The sequence below is a fragment of the Chrysemys picta genome, chromosome 5 (assembly GCF_011386835.1).
Source record: "Chrysemys picta bellii isolate R12L10 chromosome 5, ASM1138683v2, whole genome shotgun sequence".
Taxonomy (NCBI): domain Eukaryota; kingdom Metazoa; phylum Chordata; order Testudines; family Emydidae; genus Chrysemys; species Chrysemys picta.
Window position 1 is genome coordinate 93,872,972 of NC_088795.1, and position 22,421 is coordinate 93,895,392.

The following is a 22,421-nucleotide window of genomic DNA, read 5'->3' on the forward strand; positions in this document are numbered from 1 at the left end:
CAGGCTCTCAAACCTGGGAGGGAGGGGGAGATCCCGAGCGGCCGTTTCGCGCGCGCTGCTCCCCCTGCCAGGCTCTCAAGCCTGGGAGGGAGGGGGAGAAGCGGCGCCCGTGCCGCGGCCACTCGGAGTCTCCCCCTCCCTCCCAGGCTCTCAAGCCGGGGGGGGAGGGGGAGAGACTCCGAGTGGCCATGGCGCAGGCGCCGCTTCTCCCCCTCCCTCCCAGGCTTGAGAGCCTGGGGGGAGGAGGCAGGGCTGGGGATTTGGGGAAGGGGCGGAGTTGAGGCGGGGCCGGGGTGGGGTAATTAAAGAACGGGGGGGGGGGGGGGGCAAAATTGTTTTTGCTTTGGGCAGCAAAAATCCTAGAGCCAGCCCTGTTGCTAGGAAATGTTCCGAACAGATCAGTTAGACATATTTATGATTAACCACAAGAATCTGGACCAAATTTTATTTTATTAGGTTGATGAAAGTGCTATTAATAAGGGGAAGGCAGAAGACAGTAAAACTTCCTGCATACAATGATGTAACTTGTTAGTGGCTTTAAGTTGTGCATTGACTATTAATTGTCAGAGATATGTTTTAAGATCAATTGAGTATTTGGTATGAAAAAATTCCAGTCACTGATATAAAATAAGTGACTTTACAATAGAGACTTCTCTAATGTACTTAATTTTAAGGTGAAGCATGGTCTTGCACTAGGATCTTCAGCACTTTAATAGAGACAACAGAATCAACTGCATTTTAATAAATATATGTTTTGGTTATACCTTCATAGTGAGATGATAGTGTCTTGTACAAGCCCACCAGAATTTAAAACAACTAATTAGGGCTCAGATATTAAGTTTGGTCCAGTCGGATTTAAGTTTAAATTTTGATTCTTCTGGCAAGAATGTACTTGAGCCATTAATAGCATAAACAACCAGAGCTACTATACTAGTATTTTCTAGACTATTTTCTGACTAAAAATGTATAATAATTGTTATTTTTGCAACATATCTTAAGAAGAATTGCTGCTACACTTGAACTTTTTCAGGAGTAACTAACTTGCTAGCATCTATTTCTAACAGACATGTAAGGCAACAATTTTTCAGTCATGATTGTTGACATTTTTCTAATGCAAAGAGAGAAGAGAAGTTTAAAAAAATACACAACGCAGTGTTAAAAATTAATCTCATGAATGCAGCCTTAATGAATATGGCTTCAGAAATCAGCTTTGCTAATCCAGAATTGTTTTTTTTTTTTTTTTTTTTTTCTTATGTTTGAAGTCATAAGTCTTTGGATCATATCTCAAGAAACCTTTCTGCCCACAGCAGACAAGACAGGATTGTGCTATATTGATATATTAAACTCAATTTACTGTTAGTCTCTACATGTAATTGTTTGTATTTGTTAAATTAAAGGTACAAGATTTAACACACGTGAACAGTTTTCGGAGTTTTGCTGGAACTTGGTAAGAGGCTGTAAGTTAGTTACCTCCTTTTGTAGATGGAGTTTGAAGAAACTGTTTGGTTTTGAAGGCAGCACGAGGCAATTTTTTCTGCCTTTGCATAGCTGTTGAAAGATAAGAAGTGTTATATTTGTCTAGAAAGACAACACAACTCAATTCACTTGGGATATAGAACCACATCTGCTTGTGAAGCATCAGGGAACAAGCAGCTAGTAAAGTGAATAACAGTTTTCAAAAGCTGTTATGGCTCTATAAGAAGAAGTGAAGCGTTCTGTTTTAAAGTGGTGCTTGCTGCATTAAAAGGTTGTAAAGGGACAGTGTCAAAAACTTTGTGGTGCAAAATGCACAAATTCCTTAATAGTAAAGAAGTTTCTTGCAGGGCTAAAAACCCAGGAAGGCAAAATACACCCACCAAAGGGAGAACAAGCCACCAGCTAACATGCCACAGCAATCTCAGTGCAAGATTAGATATAAAGTAAAGATGGAAACTAAGACTGACTGTCAGATTTAACTTGATAAAAAACAAGGTTAATTTTCCTTTTAAAGCAGAGAAACTTTCAGAAAAGGTGACTTTCCGCTCAAACTTACAAAAATGTATGCAAGCTAATAATCAAATTTAGATATGTTCCAGAATTATTGGGCTTTGCTGGCTTCTGCAAGAATAGATCTCAGCAAAAAAACTAGTCCTGTTTGTGCAGGGGTGGGCAAACTATGGCCCGTGGGCCACATCCAGCCTGCGGGACCGTCCTGCCCGGCCCCCAAGCTCCTGGCCCAGGAGGCTAGCCCCCGGCCCAGGAGGCTAGCCCCCGGCCCCTGCTCTGCTGTCCCCTCCCCTGCAGCCTCAGCTCACTCACTCACTGCTGCCGGCGCAATGCTCTGGGTGGCAGGGCTGTGAGCTCATGGGGTAGCGCAGCTGCAGAGCCCAGCCTAACTGGTGGCGGCGGCAGCAGCATGGCCCGAGTCCAGCCGGGCGGGATGGCCGTAGCACTGCCAGCCACCGGTGCTCCAGGCAGTGCGGTAAGGGGGCAGGGAGCAGGGGGATTGGATAGAGGGCAGGGGAGTTCAGGGTGGTGGTCAGGGGGCGGGGATGTGGATGGTGGTTGGGGGGGCGGGGGGGGGGGGGGGAAACAGGAGGTTGAATGGGGGCAGGAGTCCCGTGGGGGCAGTAAGGAAGGAAGGGGGGTGGATGGGGTGGCAGGGGGTAGTCAGACACAGGGGTTCCAGGGGCAGTCAGGGGACAGGGAAAGGGTGTGTGTGGATGGGGCAGGGGTCCCAGAGGGGCCGTCAGGGAACGGGGGGGTTGGATGGGGCAGGAGTCCCGGGGGGTGGGGGGGAGGGGGCAGATAGGAGATGGGGGCCGGGCCATGACCCCCTCCCCTAACCGGCCCTCCATATAATTTACAAAACCTGAGGCGGCCCTCAGGCCAAAAAGTCTGCTCGCCCCTGTGTTAGTACCTTAAAGGGTCCCTGTAACCTCCCATTTGCCAACAGCCAGCCAGCAAAGTTCTAGGAACAGCAGATGCTTGGCAGGAAGGAACATGCCAGGAATTCAGAGATTCAGTATACTCTCACAGCAATCTTCACTAGCTGGGAGTAGACTCTACTGAAACCTAAGGCCTTGTCTACACACAAAAACTGCACCATTTACAGTGTACTGGTGTGAAGTGTATAATGTCCCCAGTGTGTACGGCAATTATACCAAAGTTCTTATACCAGTATAAGTAATATAGGAATGGGAATAAGCTATACCAGTATATAGCAACTTTACATTGGTATAACTGCATCCACACTAGGAATTGTATCAGTGTAACTACTGGGGGGCGTGGGAGAAACACATACCTACCTGACAGTTATACCAGTACTAAAATGGTGTAGATCAGACCTAAGTTACCATCCTTGGCATAACCCCTGATGGAGGATAGATATGAATACAAGGCCTGTCCTGCCCACCAAGCCCCACAGCACTCTCCATCAAGTCAAACACCAGAATTGGTGGCACTTTGATGGGGAAAAAAATTAGCACCTTAGTAACATTTTTTAAATACTTTTAACTTCTCCAACTTTACAATCATTCATATTCAATCATAATGTAAGATTATCTCCATGGGCCCTCTTCCACTTCAAAATCTACAATAGCTCTTTGAGTAGGGAGGAAGAGAACAGAAAATTGCATAATTTTCCTCATCTCAATTTATGGCTGGCTAACATGTCTTCTTGCCTTGGTCTTAAATGCTATAATAAAAAATGTTTATTCAGAATTTCTATTCTTTCATAAAATAGTAAAAAATAATGAAGTGCTCATAAATATAACACAAGGTGCTAGCTCTGTAATTCATAAATTCAAAGAACAGTGGTGATACTTTGTACCAGCTAGAGCAGGGGTCAGCAACCTTTCAGAAGTGGTGTGCCGAGTCTTCATTTATTCACTCTAATTTAAGGTTTCGCGTGCCAGTAATACATTTTAACGTTTTTAGAAAGTCTTTCTATAAGTCTATAATATATAACTAAACTATTGTTGTATGTAAAGTAAATAAGGCTTTTAAAATGTTTAAGAAGCTTCATTTAAAATTAAATTAAAATGCAGAGACCCTCCCAGACCAGTGGCCAGGACTTGGGCAACGTGAGTGCCACTGAAAATCAGCTCGCGTGCCGCCTTCGGCACACGTGCCATAGGTTGCCTACGCCTGAGCTAGAGCCTAACCAGTCTGAACCCCATTCTGTGATAGAAGCGTGTAGCTTCACACGCACATACACAACCTCTACACGGTTTCATCACCGCTTCTGACGTACAAACTCACTGGGCATCTTTGCTGAACTTAATTTCTAGGTTGCAAAACATTTTTATACAATGTACCCCCATTTACACAAACAAGAAAAGTGATAAAAGATATTACAAAGCACACAACTGTTCTAATTGTAGAAATGAACAAAAGCTTCCAAACAATCATATCTAGGAATTAAACTGTAACAGACCACTAGCCCATCACGTCTATCTATGCCTCTGCCTACTGGTTTCTTATAAATTCAGTCACATTTACTTTCAGTCTCATTGTGCTGTATAACACCACTCAAAGACAAGAGCAGCAGCTTCTTGTGTGCTCCAGAAGAAAGTTTCTCAAGAATGAATTTAAAAGGCAGATTTATTTTTCCAATCCATGTCCTAATATACTATTCAACCTATTTATATTTGGGTACGGAAGCCACCCATTAATTTTGCTGATTCTCTGATCTTGCTTAACTGTCTGATTTGAATGAAGATCTGGTACTAGAATTGAAGTTTTTAAGTGATTTTTTCTATCATGATACTTACATTTCATTTGCAAGTGAGGTTAGTGGATCAATATGTAAGATTTTAAAACAGATGTCCCATTTACAGATCAAATTCTCTGATATACTCCATGAAGATTATTTAACTACATAATTATCGGCACTAGTATCACTGAAAAGAATTTCAGGCGTTGGAGGGGAGCAAAGCTGAGGAAACAAGCAGTTTCCCTTAGGTGAATATGCAGAATGTAATATGATATAATATCCAATGCAAATATTTAAGATATTTTATCTATTTCTATCACTTTTGGTTACATAAAGTTGAACTTTAAAGCTTACACCTACAATTATGCTACTTGTAAAATGCTACGAATACTATTAAATGTACTCTGCCATAGATGGCACACTTTTGAAGTGCAATGCAGATTTCTAACAAATAGTTTTAAAGCAATATTTCAAATCAACAAAAACTATAGTAACGTAGGCCATTGTTTGCATCAGAATGTTTGATTTTTCTTTTTATCATCTGTGCGTGCTACAGAGCTTCACCATAGCCATTTATGATTTCAGCCACTTTATCAAAGGATAAGTAGGCAACTAAGCTGTAGATGCTGCACACTGAATTAACAACAGACAAGTGTGTTTAACTCCACTTTTAGGATTTCACCTAGTACATTTGAATTTTAATACATTGATATAAGCGCAAGGATATGTATTATGTACTTGATTTAATAGAAGTATCTGTCCTCTATCTGGAAGCTCCCCCTAAAAGTTTTCCCAATAGCTTTTCAGAGGTTTGCATGGTTTGGGAGACAAACTCTAAAGGAATGTGTGACTCTATTCCTGCAGTTATACAATATTTGAAAATCCAAGGTCCAAAGATATTTGCAAGAGCTTGTTCTTTGATATATGGAACTTAAGTATTACAATATGGATAGTTAAGACCTAGTAAGAAGAGACACTCATTCCATAGTTTATCTACATTCACAAAGTGATTTTTTAGATATCACTCGGGAGTTTTAAATAGCTACAAATAGGAATGTGTAATTTAGCCAGTTTTAAATAGAAACTAATACACTACTTATAGATGGACTGATTAAGTGGTGACTTTACACTAGACTGCATCAGACTGTTTGAAAATAATTTTTCAGTTGGATTACAGTTAAGAATTTATCAGAGTAATTGTCTTTATACCCAGTACAACTACACATACGGAAGATCATGTCTGGAAGTACATTTCTTCCACTTACACTTAGACATCTCTGAAGTTGCCTGTTCAACATATCACATATCTGAGTAGTTGCCAATTTAGAGATCTTACTGCATTCCCAACTAATTTTCAATTGCCAGCATCCACAGCACATTCAGTAATGCAGCCATAGCAGAGCATGTACATTAGCTAGTGAACAGCAGCCTTTAACAAGGAAAAAGCAATGACCTTAGATTGAAATGTAGCAACCTTGCAAGGTTAAGCTCATGCAAGACCAGCAAGTGAAAGATTTGGATCTCAAAACCCAAGAAGTCCTTGCTACAGGAAAACATATTCATAGAACATGACAAACTTTGCAACAATTTAACAGTGGCATTTGTCCAAAGTGAAACAGTTAAATACAAACTCAATGGGAAAAAAATGGAAGTTCAAATACAGAAATGATCAGAATTCCAGGAACTCAATACTTAAACTAACTGGATGTTTGTATGTACACACACAAGACCATCCTAAATAGATTTACTTCACGTTCTAAATCTTTTAAAAAACAACAACATTGGTTTGTATATTCAGTAGCAAGGATCTAACATCAACAAGAGCAAGGAAACTGTAAGAGGTAAGAGTCTGGGCTTTATTCATGAAATCCAATTTATATAAATCCAGTTAATCTACATGGACTTTTGTGCTTTGAAAAAATGTTCAAGTATTGGATATAAAAAAATTCATCTAATGATTTCCATAATTCTTATCTGTCTGTTAATTAATGACACTGTTTAAACAAGGGCATCCATTACTTTGGATCCTACAGTCTAATTACCATGCTAAACATGAAGTCACAATATTATGACTTCACGGCAGGATTAAGCAATACAAGCTAGGCTGTGAAAAGTTTAACTCTTGTATAGTGAACAATCAGAAGTGTCCTGGCCAAGTAAGTTTTATATAGTCTTTCCTTCAAGTTTGCTCAATATTAATATTTTTGCCCCCAAGTAACCCATATGGGTTTGCTAAAACCCTCCTTTTGTTTTAAATTCTTACAAATATGCAACGTTCTTAAGCAATTAAAACTACCACTGAAATATTCCATTAGGAGAGCTGCTATCAAATTGTTTAACTTACTGTAGACCAGTGTGATAATATACACTTTAATGGGATTTTATATATAGTTTGTCTGACAGTGGAAATGGTTCTTCAACTGAGTTTCTTGCTTTAATAGTTTTAAGTCAAACTATTAATCCAGTAAGGATATATACCACATATTTCAGAAGCTTGTATCTAATAATGTTTTATTGCCTAACAAACTTGAAATAACAATTCATGTTTTCTTCCTTAATCATTTGATCATGTTTTCCTTCCTTTAGAATTTCACACACTAAAAATCTACAAATTAAACCTTTAACGCTTAGACAAAGATGGTCATCACATTATCCTAGAAGCATCCAATTGTGAATGAATATTTGAAGATTAAAAAGATACAGGTACAGAACTGTTAGACTTAAACCTTAAAATACATTTGCTTTTGTTTTGTTTTTTAAAGTAGTAAGTCCTTTAAGGAGAGGCCTGCAATATGAATAAAAATCTAATCTTGCAGTTCATAGCTTAATGACCCTCCCATAACTAACGCAGAGCATTAGGTTGGTTTTGCTTGACAGTAATGTATGTGCACATAATGGGGATTTGAAAATCATTTCATCCTTTACTTTAAACTTATTGAAACTTGCAAGAATCCTCTATTTGAGCATGGATTTTTGATATCCTGCATTTCATTACTTCACTGGCTTACAAAGAAGAGACCCTTCTGATAGGGCAGAGGAAGAGAGATAAATGACAGCCAAAACAAGACAAATAGATGTAATTTCAGATCAGCTTTCAGCATCCTTTAAAAACCATATTTACCTCATTTTTGTGTACTGCAATATAATTAAAAGGTGAAGAAAACCAGAAAGTTAGTTTTCATAAAATCTTGAAAAGAAAATGCAACAGTACAAAGTAGCACTGTACAAGTTCTCTAATTATAGTAAATAAAAATGGTTTCCACAGTACTCTAGTCTTAAGTGTATGTATACTAAACACATGTACCAGAATATACCAAAATATTAAATATATCATTTTAAAAAAGGGACCGTCATATTTTGTATATAAGTAACAACTGATGTTCTCTCATCAGTTCAAAGTTCATGTAATTCTTCACCAGTATTCATTTTATTTTATGGAGGAAAATACAGCACTAATGCCGCATTTCAACAATTACAAGCAATCTCACACACAATTAAGGGAAAAAGAGGGGAAATCTCTTCAATTTCAAGTTTTTGTGGAAACTTCAAGAGGGTGAGGAAAATATTAAGAAGTTATGAAAAATAACTTGGACAATAGTAGGCACATACATAATTTTAATGGAAGAGAAGTGCTAACCTTGGAAACAACCTGGGTTTTTTTTCCTGTCAGATTTGGCATTTATATATAACCTGATCTCAGACTTGACTAAACATCAAGGCTAATGTTATGTGTAGTTTTCTGAAATGGTTCTCTTTACCATGAAACTGTAAACACATGCTACTGCTTTCAATCTAATTCCAAATATGTGTTTACAACATCACTGTAAAGATACTTACTGGCTGAAGCCTGAGGTTGAATGCGAGGTATTCCTCCATTTGGCACTTGAAAATTTGAATCACTTCTGCTGTTTTTCACAGACTCAGCATGGATGTTAGATGTCCTGGACAGGTTTGGAAGACTACGCCTTAGTTTTTCTGTATAAAAAAAAACAATACAAAGACACAACGTACAATCCGATGCAGAAGACTGACAACATAACTGACGTTCTTCAAAAACTGACCTGAAAATTAAATTTGCTGTATAAAACTGCACTGCAAATTAAAAACTAAATACTATTTAGACCATTCTACTGTTCTACAGATTACATAATTATTTTCTTATGCCTCACGTATGAAATATTCTGCATGTATTTTCTTCCCAAATACTTAGCAATTTTGCTGTGTGCAAGTCAGAAATATAGCTGATTTTGAAACTCAAAGATTATCTGTATTGTGAACCCATGATTTTATTGTACTATATATTACACAATGTTTGACCATAGTAATTTTTCCCATCAATTTATGCCTAAGTAACAGTTTTTGAAAAAGTATTATATAATTAGTTTCCAATATATATATAAATTAAAAAAAAAAAAAGATTCATTCCACCTACTACTGAAGTGCAATCATCTGAGGTGAAACATGGTCGTTACTTAACAGTACAGTTTATTTTGACAAGACACTAACTGAAACTGAATATAGTTTTAGCTAGGCACAATTATCCAAAATGGAATTTGTGCCAAGATGCCAGGGCTAACACTTGTGTTTTTGCAAAGAGCACCATGGGATCTTTAAAATTCAAAAACTAAAGTCCAAGCCATTAAACACATTACACAAAAGTGCATATTCTTACATAGGTTTCCAATCTGCATTTTAAACAATTAACAGCTTTCTAAGGTCATGTCTACACTGGCATTTTCATCGTTAAAACTTCTGTCGCTCAGCGACGTGAAAAAATAAAACAAACACACCCCTGAACACCAAAAGTTTTAATGCCGAAACGGTGTGGACAGCGCTTCGTCAGCAGGAGCCACTCTCCTGTCGACAATGCTACTGCCCATTGTTGGGGGTGGTTTTATTTTGTGGCCGGGAGAGCTCTTTCCTGGCAACAAAGAGTGGCTACACTGTGCACCTTACAGCAGTGCAGCTGCAGCGGCACAGCTGCGCTGTTGTAGGGTGCACAGTGTAGACATAACCTAAGTAAGTATCTTTTGTCTGTACATTAGACTCAATTTAACAGGGCCATAGTTTGAGACGGTCATCTTCAGGGAATGCCCATACTCACACCCCTGCCAACTTGTTGAATAGAAGGACTGGAAAGACCTTCCCTTCCCAACACATGGCATTTCCCTGTTCTGGGGATTCTAGCTAGGTTTTAATACCACATCCACTAAAGTATCGCAGCACCTTGGTTATTTGTCCCTGTGAAGCTTCTATGCTCTGCAGGGATTAGGACAGAACTCATTAGCTTCTCCATATGTCCCCAACCCAAGTAATGCTGGAGTTCATCCAAGTGAGAAGTGCTTTAGATGGGAGTGGGAGGACTGCTGTTTTATCAGGATGAGTGGCTGTTCACTGGGCCATCCTGATTTAGAAGAAATACAGTCAGTCAGATGCAGGAAATAGGTATATAATCCCTCATGTCACTGGATTGAAGTAAAAAAATACAAGTGTGAGAGCTCTCAAGTCTCATTGGTATCCATGAGCCTTTGTATTTTTTTTGGATAGCTTAGGTTTACCTGGTTTGCCACAAGTTATTGATCACTCACATTGCAAACCGAGCGCTACATTTATTTACAACACTATACTACTACATTAGTGCTCAGTGCACACAATTGAGACAAAGCTCTTTACCTTCACTTTTGACATTGCTAGTCTGTAAATCCGTAGGATGGCCTTGAAGCGAAAGACGAGGTTGCTGTAAGCGGCTAATCATAGGCTGGGGTGACACTCTGTTATATTCCAGACCTCGAGCAGGTGATCGAGAACGAGGAGAATTCCTGGGAGACTGCTTTGGTGATGGCCATGGTGAGTTGCGTGGCGATGGTGAGAACTTGTTAACAGCTGGATGCACTGCATGATGTGTACTGTCTTCTTCATCCTCTAAGCTCTGTGCATCAAGTTCCTGATCACTAAACGTACCTCGTCTTGTAGAATTGCAAGAGGAACCAGAACTACGTCGAGAAGTAGTGGCTGCATACTCCTGCCGGAGACCTGACAACAGTAAGAACGTTGTTTACAGATTATTTTAGACTAGAAATGGATACTACTATATAGATGATGTATACAAATACCTACCCCAAGTTCAAAGTCATATTTAGCAAATCCTAGTTCCTCTTATTTGAGGATTCCATTTCATCCCAGATCTGTACCAACAAAGTTATCTGATAGTTGGTAGCCTATGTGAAATAAGGAGCTGATCTCTGTCCCTTTCCTGTGATGGGTTCCTCAATCTTGTTTTTTTCCATAGTGTGGACCACATCTTATATTTTTGGTTGCTCACCTCCCCCTCATATCTGCATCATAACACTGACAACTACAGCAATTACTTACCTAGAAAAATAATATTAGGAAGAATATTAAATGTATTTCTTACTAACAGCACTAATAAGCAACTGGAAGTAAGACCTGTGTGATCAGCCAGCTTTATACGTAGACCACCAGCAAGTGGGCCACAAGCCAGTTTGAGAACTATTCTGGTAGATTAGTAACCATGATAATTAGCACCTTTGGCAATCTCCACAGAAGCTAAAAACAAAATAGACAAAAGGCTGAACAAAGGCTACATCAAAACTACATCAAGTGCATGACTGCTTTTCACATCTGTACCTGTTCTGTGGACAAACAAAAGCATTTATTTTCCAGGCTTTGAGCACTGAGCTCACCAAGCCAGATGCATGCTAAAGCAGTACTTGTCCCCTGAAGAAGGGACTTAGGATAATAGGTGAATCCAACTAGCATTTAAAAAAAGTCCACTGTGGGCTATCAATTTGCCTCTCCTGTCTGCCTGTATTTCTTTTGCCCCTTACCTCTAAATCCAACTCCTTACAGCAACTTTATCCTCCTCTAACCAGAAGGCAAAAGGATCAGCCAGTCATGTTACAGAAAGTGCCAAAGTTTGCAGAACTGCATAAAACCTATACCTATTTTCCATCCCCATCCCCTCCAACAACTTAGTGTGCAATGCCTCACCCACCTTTTAAGGACTTCTGGCCCAAAGTACAAGTTTGGGGGACCATTTCAAACCTGGTTTTCCCATGTAGCAGTTCATTGCTCTAACTTTACCATTAGGGCCATCTATTTGATAAGTCTCAGCAACTCCTGCTCGCTCCTCTACCATTCTTCCCCCATTGCTGCGTAAGAAAGTTAAAAATGTCTGCAGCTGAAGTTTAAAGGAATTATGTAATCAAAGAGTTGCCTTTCAGTATGCAAAATACTTACTTTCCTCCTGCATCCGAGCTAGAATTTGCACATCTGTGACATTAGTTAGCTTGTAATTTGATCCAATAGAGTCTTCATCCATTTCTGAAGCACTTAATTCACTGTCTATAGAGGACTGTGGGCTTAGTGAAGGATTTCTATCTGCTGAACTTTTAAAATGACCTGTACAAGAATAAAGAAATTAAAGTAAAACTCACAAAATACACTGCAGTGTATTTCAATTGCTCAGTAGCTACTAGTTTTTCATAATAGTTCGGTGGCTACTAGTGGATGAAAGACTGGATGTCCCACTATCTATCAAAACAACTAATTCACTAGACAAATTCAGACAGGGAATAAGGCTTTTTTTTTTAAAACAGTGAGGGTAATTAACCATTGAAACCATTTTCAAGCATTGTGGTGGATTCTCCACAAAATTGGATGTTTTTCTAAAAGATGTGCTCTAGTTTAAACCAGAATTATTTTGGGGAAGTCCTATGGCCTGTGTTATACAGAAGAGAACACTACATTATTACAGGGGTCCTTGCTGGTCTTAGAATCTATGACTTTATAAACTTTAAGAGATTTTATTTTCAAGAGGTAAACTTCAAGAGATTTGCTGATAACTGCATATGCAACGTGTTAACTTACAATCTTAAATATGTAACTGGAATTTAATACTTATGTAACTTAGGTAAAAAAATCTTTTTTTATACATCCAGTAACCAATACTATTTGTTTAAAGTTGTTCTATTAATCAACATTTGCCAAACTGTACAAGCTGCTAGAAAGTCTTTCACATTTCCGATGTCTTCCCCATTCTCTAATAGGTCTGCTGATGTCCCAGAGAAACTGACAGTCAAAAAGCCAAAGATAAAGGCAAAAAACTGTCAAAGGTTATTGTGTGCGTCAGACTGCAGTTTCACGACATACCTTTCATACACACACACACACACACACACACACACACACACACACTTACTTCACACCAAGATTATAGGGTACCACAAGATTCTACACCGCCTGCACTGATGCTGCCTATACCAGTGCCTCAGTGCATAAGAGAATTGTAGGCTTTGCAGCCATATTAGTGCAGATAACCACTATAAACATACATTTCAAAAAGCTGTACCAAACCTTTTAATAAATGCAATATGACTCATATCCATACAATTAAGTTACATGCATTATTTGTCCATGTAACGGTACTTGACTAGTACAGAAAAGACCCAGAGGGAAACAGCATAACTATACCTCATACCAAAATAAGCTGGCCAAATACTTTTCCTATAAAGTTAGTATCTTACATATGATGCAGGCTTCCTACTGAAACTCAAGTTGTTAGTACAGTATATTATCTTTTCTTATCCACATAAGCTTTAACTCCTTACTAGTCCAACCCACAACTCAAGAGCACACAATGTTTTTAGAACAGAAACTTACCTGAGCTACCAGGAAATACGAGCTGTTTCACTAAAGGGGGTTTCACTGGTGTTGAGGAAGGCGAGTTGAAACCACTGCTGTAGGGGCTGCTAGCATTTGGACTATAAGGGCTTGTGTAACTGACCGCACTGAAAGGGTTACTGTACAAACTCGGTCTCTTGAGGACTGTATGAAAAGGGGGAAAAAGCCACATTGAAGGAGTTGGTGAAGATCAACATAGATACAGTAGTATTTAAAGTAATTCAACATGATTATGTTACTAGGCAATTCAAGTAAAACAATTCAGTCACCAGAAAAACATTGTGTTTTTAGGTTTACAAGAAGTGCCTATCTTAGGTTCCAGACACATACAATCATAAAAAATACACCCAAAAAATGAGAGAACAATAACCCCTAACAAGTTTTCCTCACCCAACTCAAAAGTACTAAATCCACACCACTTAACTCACCTCCGCTTCTAAAGACCAGTAGATAAGCCTTGTAGAGTGCCCTATAGCTCAGACTGTGGGGGTGGAAAGGAAAAGTGAAGCAAACTCTTCCATAAAATACCAGACTCTAGGCTTCCCCCTTTTTACAGGACAGGCTCAAGCACCTTGGCTATTGTTAACTGCCATAGTAACAAATATAAAAGCAGTCTCTAAGGTACTCAGGACAGAAAACGTTAAAGTGAACCAACTTGAATTGCACACAAGCAAAATGGAAGCCATGGCACATATCCATGCAAAGAGGGCTGCTAAGCAAGAGGGCAACTGCATTTGGTACTAGTTGAGCAGGCTTCTGAAGCAACCATACACAATTCATGATGCACTTGGGAAGGACAAAGTTCTGGCTGCCAAAACATGCTCGCATTGACAAGAAAATTGTGACCTTTTTCTTTCCAAAGTACAAACAGGAAAAGCGCTCTTGGTCTTTGCTCTACAGCTGTTGCCCTCAACATCCAAAAAACCAGTTGCACGTATATAATAAGACCTTCAGAAGTAAAGGGAGTAATAGGATACCTCAGTCAAAGGAGTCAATGGCAGCCTACCAGAATAACCTTCTATTCTCATTCTAGTTGAGCCTCATCCAGCTAACTCTTAGACAAGCCCTTAGCTCAGGGGTGGGCAAACTTTTTGGCCCGAGGGTCACATCTGGGTATGGAAATTGTATAGCAGGTCATGAATGCTCACAAAATTGGGGGTTGGGGTGCGGGGGTGTGTGCGGGCTCCAGCTGGGGGTGCGGGCTCTGGGGATGAGGGGTTGGGAGTGAGGAGTGTGCTCTGGGCTGGGACCGAGGGGTTTGAGGGCAGCAGGGGGATCAGGGCTGGGACGCGGAAGGGGGTCAGGGGTGCAGGCTTCGGGTGGCACTTACCTCAAGCAGCTCCCAGAAGCAGCAGCATGTCCCCCATCCAGCTCCTATGCAGAGGCACAGCCAGACAACTCTGTGCCTGTCCCATCCACAGGCGCTGCCCCTGCAGCTCCCATTGGCCGCAGTTCCTGGCCAATGGGAGCTGCAGGGGCAGCGTGAAAAGCTACCTGGCTGCCCCTCCGCATAGGAGGGGGAGGAGGGGCATGCCGCTGCTTCCAGGAGCCGTGCGGAGCAGGGCAAGCCCCCGACCCCACTCCCTGGCTGGAGCGCAGGGTAAGCCCCACTACCCAGCAGGAGCTCGAGGGCTGGATTAAAACGTCTGGAGGGCCAGATGCAGCCCCCGGGCCATAGTTTGCCCATCCCTGCCTTAGCTAGTCACTCGGATAGTATATTAATGAAACCATCTGGGTATGATGAAAGATGTACAGTTGCAAACTGTATGCACATTGAGACACCACAGCTCTTTGTCTCCCCTAGTGGTGTCATTACTTCTTAAACACAATATCATCATCTGATCTAAAGGGAAATTCTTCAAACAAGTCTACCTTTGTCTAGGATTCAAAATGACTTGACTACAATTCAAAGCACTTCAGAAGTGTACACAGAATATTTTAAGAAGTAGTATTTGCATGACCCACACTACAGAACTGCCACTAAATTGTCATCCATGAAGATCTCTACCCTACCTGAGGCTTAAAGTACCTTCATGCTATAGAAGAATGACAAAATAAGGCTGTGGTGACACAAGTGTCACTCAAATCTCGAAAGATCATAAAACTGCAAATAGTTTGGTTGAAAAGCAAGATGATTCACAATTATTCAAATGAGGTCTCCAGAGTTTCGCGGCACCGTGTATACCTAAAAAACTAACATGTTAACTCCCAGATGTTTTACTGTAAAAAAAAAAAAAAAAAAAAAAAAACCCTAAACAAAACACCGTTCTTAGTATTGCTCAAGTCTATCTGAATATTTATTTATTTTGCACAAAAGAAAAAGCTTCAGATAAAGCTGAATGGTGAAGATATACTACTATTATACCTCGGTATCAGAAACAATATAACCAGGGGTAAGTGACAGATTCTTTATTGAAATAATTGAAGTGCACTGCTACAGCAGCAAAATTTACACAGAAACATTTTTAATTAAGAGTAAACTGTCCTTGCTGCCAGCGTTACTTCCTCTGGGTTTTGTATGTTGGTGTAAGAGGAATGTAATACTTTGGGGTGAAATGCCTCATTCAGAGAGGTCAAATGGTTGCTTATTTGTGATCAGTATCTGTTCAAATAGCAAAATTTTATAAGCTATTATTCTTGCTTCAGAAAATCTCTCTGCTCATCAGGGCAAATAAATGTTTAATGTATCAAAGTTATCACACTATAGTTAGCCTACATTAGCTGCTGAATATGCTGTAGCTTATAGTGGACGAGTATATTTTGGACGAGTACAATAGAGTTTTTCCTCCCAGTAGTGCAGGATTGTTCACTTCTGTGTATTTGCTATTGTTTTTAATATTTTGTCCAGTCAATAGGGCTCCACCTCTACTGTTGCAAGGTTATTCCACAACCTAGCAGTTCTTATTAGGACATTTCTTATGTCCCTGCTTTTTAGCCTAATTTTTTCAGTTTGGATCTTGAGTGGCTCCAAGATTACCGTATATACTCGTTCATAAGCCGAATATTTTTGGTAAAAATGTGATGCATCAAAGAGCGTGGGTCAGCTTATAAACGGGTCTACACCAAAATAAGATTATTTTAAAACTCTATGGAATCATTTAATTGAATATCTAATACACTGTCATTTTGTTTACTTGGAGCGTCGGCAGGTATGGAGCCCCTCAGTTCCATGTGGCCGCAGTTCGCCATTCCCAGCCAATGGGAGCTGCGGGGCTCCATGCCTGCAGACGCTCGAGCTAAAAAAAAAACATCCCAACCCACCAGCAGCTTACCCTGACGGCTGGGAGCCAAAGTTTGCCAACCCTTGAAATATAGGGTTGGCTTATGAAAGAGTCATACAGTTTTTGCTATTTTTACCTAACCATCTTGTGGGGTTGGCTTATAAACGAATGGGCTAATGAACGAATATATACGGGGTATATTGTTTTCAGATTAAGTTCACAGTATACTTAACTACTTAGATAGCACTACATCTCAGGTCACTGAAAAACAGGATATAAACATCCCAGAGCTATGATTACTTCAGATTGATCTATTATACCTGTTCAAGTGTGTCCGCTTAAAAAAGGTAGTCTATTTGTAGTTGAATACATGCATTACACTTTGATTAGGAAATTAATCTTCTAACTTAACTCATCTTACTACAACAGGGGTCAGCAACCTTTCAGAAGTTGTGTGCCGAGTCTTCATTTATTCACTCTGTTTTAAGGCTTTGCGTGCCGGTCTCTTTAGAAGGTCTCTCTCTATAAGTCTATATATTATATAACTAAATTATTGTTGTATTGTAAAATAAACAACGTTTTCAAAATGTTTAAGAAGCTTCCTTTAAAATTAAATTAAAATGTTGATCTTACGCCGCCAGCCCGCTCAGCCCGCTGCTGGTCTGGGGTTCTGTTCACCTAGGCCAGCAGCGGGCTGTGCGGGGCCGGTGGCCGGGACCCCACAGCCCAGTGCCGCTCAGGGGTTCCATCTGCCAGCTCCTGCCAGCCGGGATGCCGGCTGCCTGACCTGCTCAGCCCACTGCTGGTCTGGGGTCCCAGCCCTGCCCACATACAGTGGGTACCTACCTTCTCCCTGGTTCTGACCCATTCTCTTCCTCTCTCTGCACTGAGCACAGGGCTGGGGGTGAAGGGTCTGGCCAGGAGCTAGAATGAGGGAAGGAAGCTGAGGGTTGGGGCAGGAGATTTGGGTGTGGGGCACTTACCTGGGCAGCTCCCATTTGGGGCAAGGGGTGCAGGTGGGAATGTGGGGGGGAGGGCAGGAGCTCCTGTTTGGTGCTCAGGGTGGGGGGGGTGGGCGCAGGAGCTCCTGATTGGTGCTCAGAGTGGGGGTGGGGATGGGGGGGCAAGAGTCAGGATATGGGGGGTGCATAGGGTGAGGGGGCGCTGGGTATGTGGGGGGGTGCATAGGGTGAGGGGGCGCTGGGTATGTGGGGGGGTGCGAGAGTCAAGGCAGAGGGCTGGGGGGATGTGAGGGGGTGCAGGTGTCAGGGCGGGGGGGAACTGGGTATGTGTGGGGGTGCCAGAGTCAGGGCTGGGTGTGTGTGAGAGGGGTACAGGGCTCAGGGCAGGGGCCTGGGGTGTGTGCGGGACTGCAGGGCTCAGGGCAGAGGGCTGGGTGGGGATGTGGGGGGGGGTCAGGGCAGAGGGCTCCCCCCACTCCTGCGGCCCCCAGCTGGCTCACCGACTCGGGGCCCCGCGGCGCACCGCACGAGCGCAACTAGTGCCCCCCGGCGAGAGTCTCCCCCTCTGGCTGTGTCTGGAGGAGCCGCTCCAGGCGGCGCATGACCCCGCGGTATGTGAGATCCTCGCTCCAGGGCTCTCTGGCCATCACCGATTCCCGCCCACCCACACCTACTGTGAACTCAGCGCCGCCGGGCTGCAGGGCTCTCCGCTCCTCCGAGCAAGTACCAATCCATGGCCGCGGCCGGGCGCCTCCTCCCGGGGAGGCGAACCTGCTCCCCCAGTGCGCCACCAATCCACCATGGCCAGCTATACCAAGACGGCCCAGGTGAGCGGGCCCCTCCGCGCCCCCGGGCAGGGCTCCTCGCCAGGTGAGGGGATGCGGGAGCCCATAGGCAGGCCACTGAGGTGGCTCCTTTCTGGGGTGATGCGGGCTCTGCCCCTCACTGGCTGTGTGTCCTCAGGACTCGGGCAGGCAGCAGCATGCCATTAAAAATCAGCACGCGTGCCATAGGTTGCCGACCCCTGTACTACACTATGAATGAAAACTCCAAAGGAAAAAAGGCAAAATTTGACTTCCCTTCTTAAAGCTAGCTCCTTGACTATTGAAGGTATTCTATCTCATAGTACAACTGAATTATCAACTTTCTTAAAGTGTTCATTTTGCACAGTATAGCAGGTGAAGAGCGTCTCATCATGCATAGTTTTAAATTAAGTTTAACTGCAATTAAGCTGGCTAGTAGGAGTTATGCACTCTTGCCAAAGAACGGTTACAATCAGTTTTTTGAAAAAAAAAAAATCTATATATATGCACTGCAAAACATTCAAGGATGGCCCCCGCAATGTGCTGACTTGTGAGATCCTAGTACAGTTATACAGACATGAAAATCTTGAAAAATATGGGATTTTTTAAAAGGCATAGGTAAAAGTCCTCATGTTCCTCAAAGTTCTAACTGTAGCGTTCTGCTGTTGCTGAAACTGTGAAAGGCAGAAAGAAGGCTGTGATCAATATACTAATACAGCAGTGGTGATGAAGGACCTGGGCAAAGGGCTGACCCTCTGCTCTAATGCACTGAACTGCTTGACCCGGACTTGTTTAATTCCTTTTACTCAATGTCTTTTTTAAGTTAGGAGGTGCTACAAGAGACTCAGTAAGGGTTTTCCACACCTGGTGCCACAGGATTAAAATAGCATTCAAGTTTTTAAAATGCATAAACTGTTAGTTGTATTCAGAATAGGTGCGAGGACAGAAAGTTTGTATTCTTAAAAGTTTACATCACAATAGTGCCAAATATCACTTAGAGATTACAGAATTAGGGTGGCCAACTTAATAGAATATCTTTACGATATTTCCAGTCTATTTATACAAGTTCACAGAATACAGTGTTTAGAACAGAACGAATGAAGTTGTATTACAAAATGCATCTAATTTAGAAGAGCATATGGAATTCTAAGCAGATAATCTTCTGATAAGATGGACCAGAGTTCTCTTGATATTGAATCTCCCCGATCCAAGTGTAAAAACTGATCTCCTTTATGTTCCAACTGAACCTTGATCCTCATGCCAAAATAAACAGTCCCCACCACTTGTGTGTTAAAAAAAAAAAAGGTGAACCCAATCCCCCGTTCATCTGTAAAAGGCCAAAATAGTAAAAACAGGCCTGCTCTGTATTAAAACACATATATATATATATATATATATACACACACACACTGTATACACACACAAAGATATATTAAAAGAATGTTAAGATTGCAAAATCAAGAGCTCAAAAATTAAGAAATGCCAAAATTAAGAGTGTCTGTGCAATCTTAATTCGGCCTTCTTCCGCATATGGATTATGATACAGTCTTTAATTACATAGTCACATACTATTCTTTCCACAGAATCTCTCATTCTATATACAGCAGTGGTCATCAAAATTTTCAGGGTCATGCCCCCTCTTATCTCTGTCTGCACTACCTCCTACCCCCAGGCCATGGGTAGGAGCTTGGGGCCGGGGAAGGGGGAGGGTCATGGACAGGGGTAAGGGGACCCTGGGTGCGGGGCTGGCAGCTGGGGCCAGGGCCAGGAGCGGAGTTGGGTGGTGGTCCCCTACAGCCCATGTGGGGGTTGGGCTGGGCACCAGCCGTGCCCCCCCACCTGAATGGTCCTCCATGCCCCACACTCTGAGGAACTCTGGTGTACAGGATGAACCTACTCTGGAGATGACTCAAGGTTGGATAGTGAAGGAAACTTGTCTGTAGGGCCCCTGCTTCATTGGCTGTAGAAGTTGGAAGGTGTCAGTGAATAAAACGGGGCTGCAGAAAGATAAAGGATGATCTCATGGCTAAAGTAACTGAATGCCACAATGAGAATCTGGATTCTACTGTTACCTCTGCCAGAGTTCCTAGGCAATACTGAGCAAGTCACTTAAAACTTTTCACAGTGTGTTCCTCAATGTTCTGGTTCATGACTTGAGTACTTGAGGTCTCATATGCAGAAGGGCTGAGCACTCAAAGCTGCAACTGACATGACGCCTTGGGAACTGTGGTTTGAACATATAAAGTGCTATATAATGCTAAGTATTTTTGTTACAATGAAAACAGTTTTTTATAATGGGAAGTGTCTGGTCATCTTAATAAGCAGTGCTACCAGACCCACCTATAATTCCTTGTTAATACATGTCACAATTTATCCAGGTGAACAATACCGCTCCACATGAACTTTCAGAATATTCCCGAGAACAATGTATAGTCTTTCCCCATCCCTGTCTCCCCAAGGAAAAGAAAAAAGTCTGCATTTGGAAACAGTCATAATCTATGTACAGTAACTACTTTTGATAGGTAACATTAACAAATTGATCTACGCCTGTCTTCTGGCAAAAATCATGAGATTCCCAACAGGATTTTTTCAAGTACGTTAGCATTTCATGCCTAAGCTAATTTTTTTTAATGGATCAGTTTTCAGAATCATGGCCAACCTTTCTGAAATCCAGAACTTTTTAATTTAATGAAAATCACGGCTGGCAAACTTATTCTGGCAGCTTCAGTAGTAATTCAAACTGACCAGAAATAAAATCTGTCATTAAGCGTAAAGCTGGCCCCAAACAAGTCCAATGCTTAACTCAAAAATGGATTTTCCATTCCATGAGTGACGTGGTAATAGTTGTTATGCATATATCCAGAGTGATTTGTGCAACATAAGGAACCATATACTAGTCTTGCTTTTTATGCCAAATATTTAAGCATGGACAACATACCCAGCACTGTACAAAACTGACAGACTGCCCCAAAGATTTCACAATGAAAGCACAATTTAAGTTGCATCCCTTGTCACCAAACTGCCATACCACCTCTCATCCCTGCCCCTTTTTGTTTTGGGACATTTTTTCAAACAAACAAACAAAAAAAAAGGCAAAAGCAATAGGTTTTTATAAATGCAAATAGATGCCAGCATTCTGTTATCAGGCACTGACTCAAGTTTTTTAAAATAGAATCCGTTTCACTTCCTAGTTTGAGAGGCTCAAGAAATCATTTAGTAGTCTTAAATTAATCCCACCAGGACTGTTTTGGTTTACATGAACATGATGATGTAAGGACACCTGGATAGCCTTTCTACTCTACCCGCATGACCCATTTTTATGAGCAAAGTAATGACAGAATACTTTAAACAGAACACTGTTTCACGAGAGAAGACCAAGCAGGTGACACTCATGCACTACAGTCATGTAGAAACCCAACAGTGAAACACCCTTGAAACATACACCACAAAGACTCCCCAGCCATTTTTTAATTTAAAAAAAATCACAATATGTTTAATACACAATGTAGGGATAGACAATTTCACATTATATATATTATATAGTATAGGTGGGGCTAGTAGCACTGCCTTCTGAGGCTGCTTAACACTTTCCATTTTAAAACCATTTTCAGTTGCTTATCACTTGATCAAATGAACTGTTTGGGCAGAAGTTGTCCATGCTAGGTACATGTAATCATGTATTATGATAGTCTTTAATTACATGTGCCCAAGGGGGCTGATTTAAAGTTCCACAAGCAGCCTTAATTCTAGTTTTTCCTAACTTTTGAGTTCTTGATTTTGAAATTTTATTATAATGTTCTTTAAACATACTGTGTGCGCAATTTCCTAGGTTTTTTAAAAAGCAAATGGAATTTTTAATAAATTCCAACTTGTGGCACCATATTGACCCCTAGCTGGATCATCAGCAGAGTTAGAACCCTTAGGTCCACCACACATAACATTGCTACTAGACTAGAAGGAGATAAGACCCACTGTACCTGTGAGTTTCGCAGGTATTTGCTGACAGCCGAGGCATGGTGAGGTTCAGCAACCTTGG

General features: G+C 41.4%; 1 protein-coding gene across 3 annotated transcripts in view; it reads right to left on the reverse strand.

Moving 5' to 3' along the window:
- The window catches only part of SLAIN2 (SLAIN motif family member 2), a 59,489-nt gene that overhangs the window by 17,979 nt on the left and 19,089 nt on the right, over positions 1-22,421 (reverse strand). The window contains exons 3-7 of one of the 3 annotated variants that reach the window (XM_005299057.5): positions 13,379-13,543; positions 11,957-12,118; positions 10,370-10,729; positions 8,534-8,671; positions 1,471-1,548 (exon numbers count right to left, since the gene is read on the reverse strand). In XM_005299057.5, coding sequence (XP_005299114.1) covers positions 1,471-1,548; positions 8,534-8,671; positions 10,370-10,729; positions 11,957-12,118; positions 13,379-13,543 — 903 coding nt within the window. The remainder of the gene's footprint in view (positions 1-1,470; positions 1,549-8,533; positions 8,672-10,369; positions 10,730-11,956; positions 12,119-13,378; positions 13,544-22,421) is intronic. The other 2 variants (XM_005299058.5, XM_042841871.2) reach the window with 2 other exon arrangements.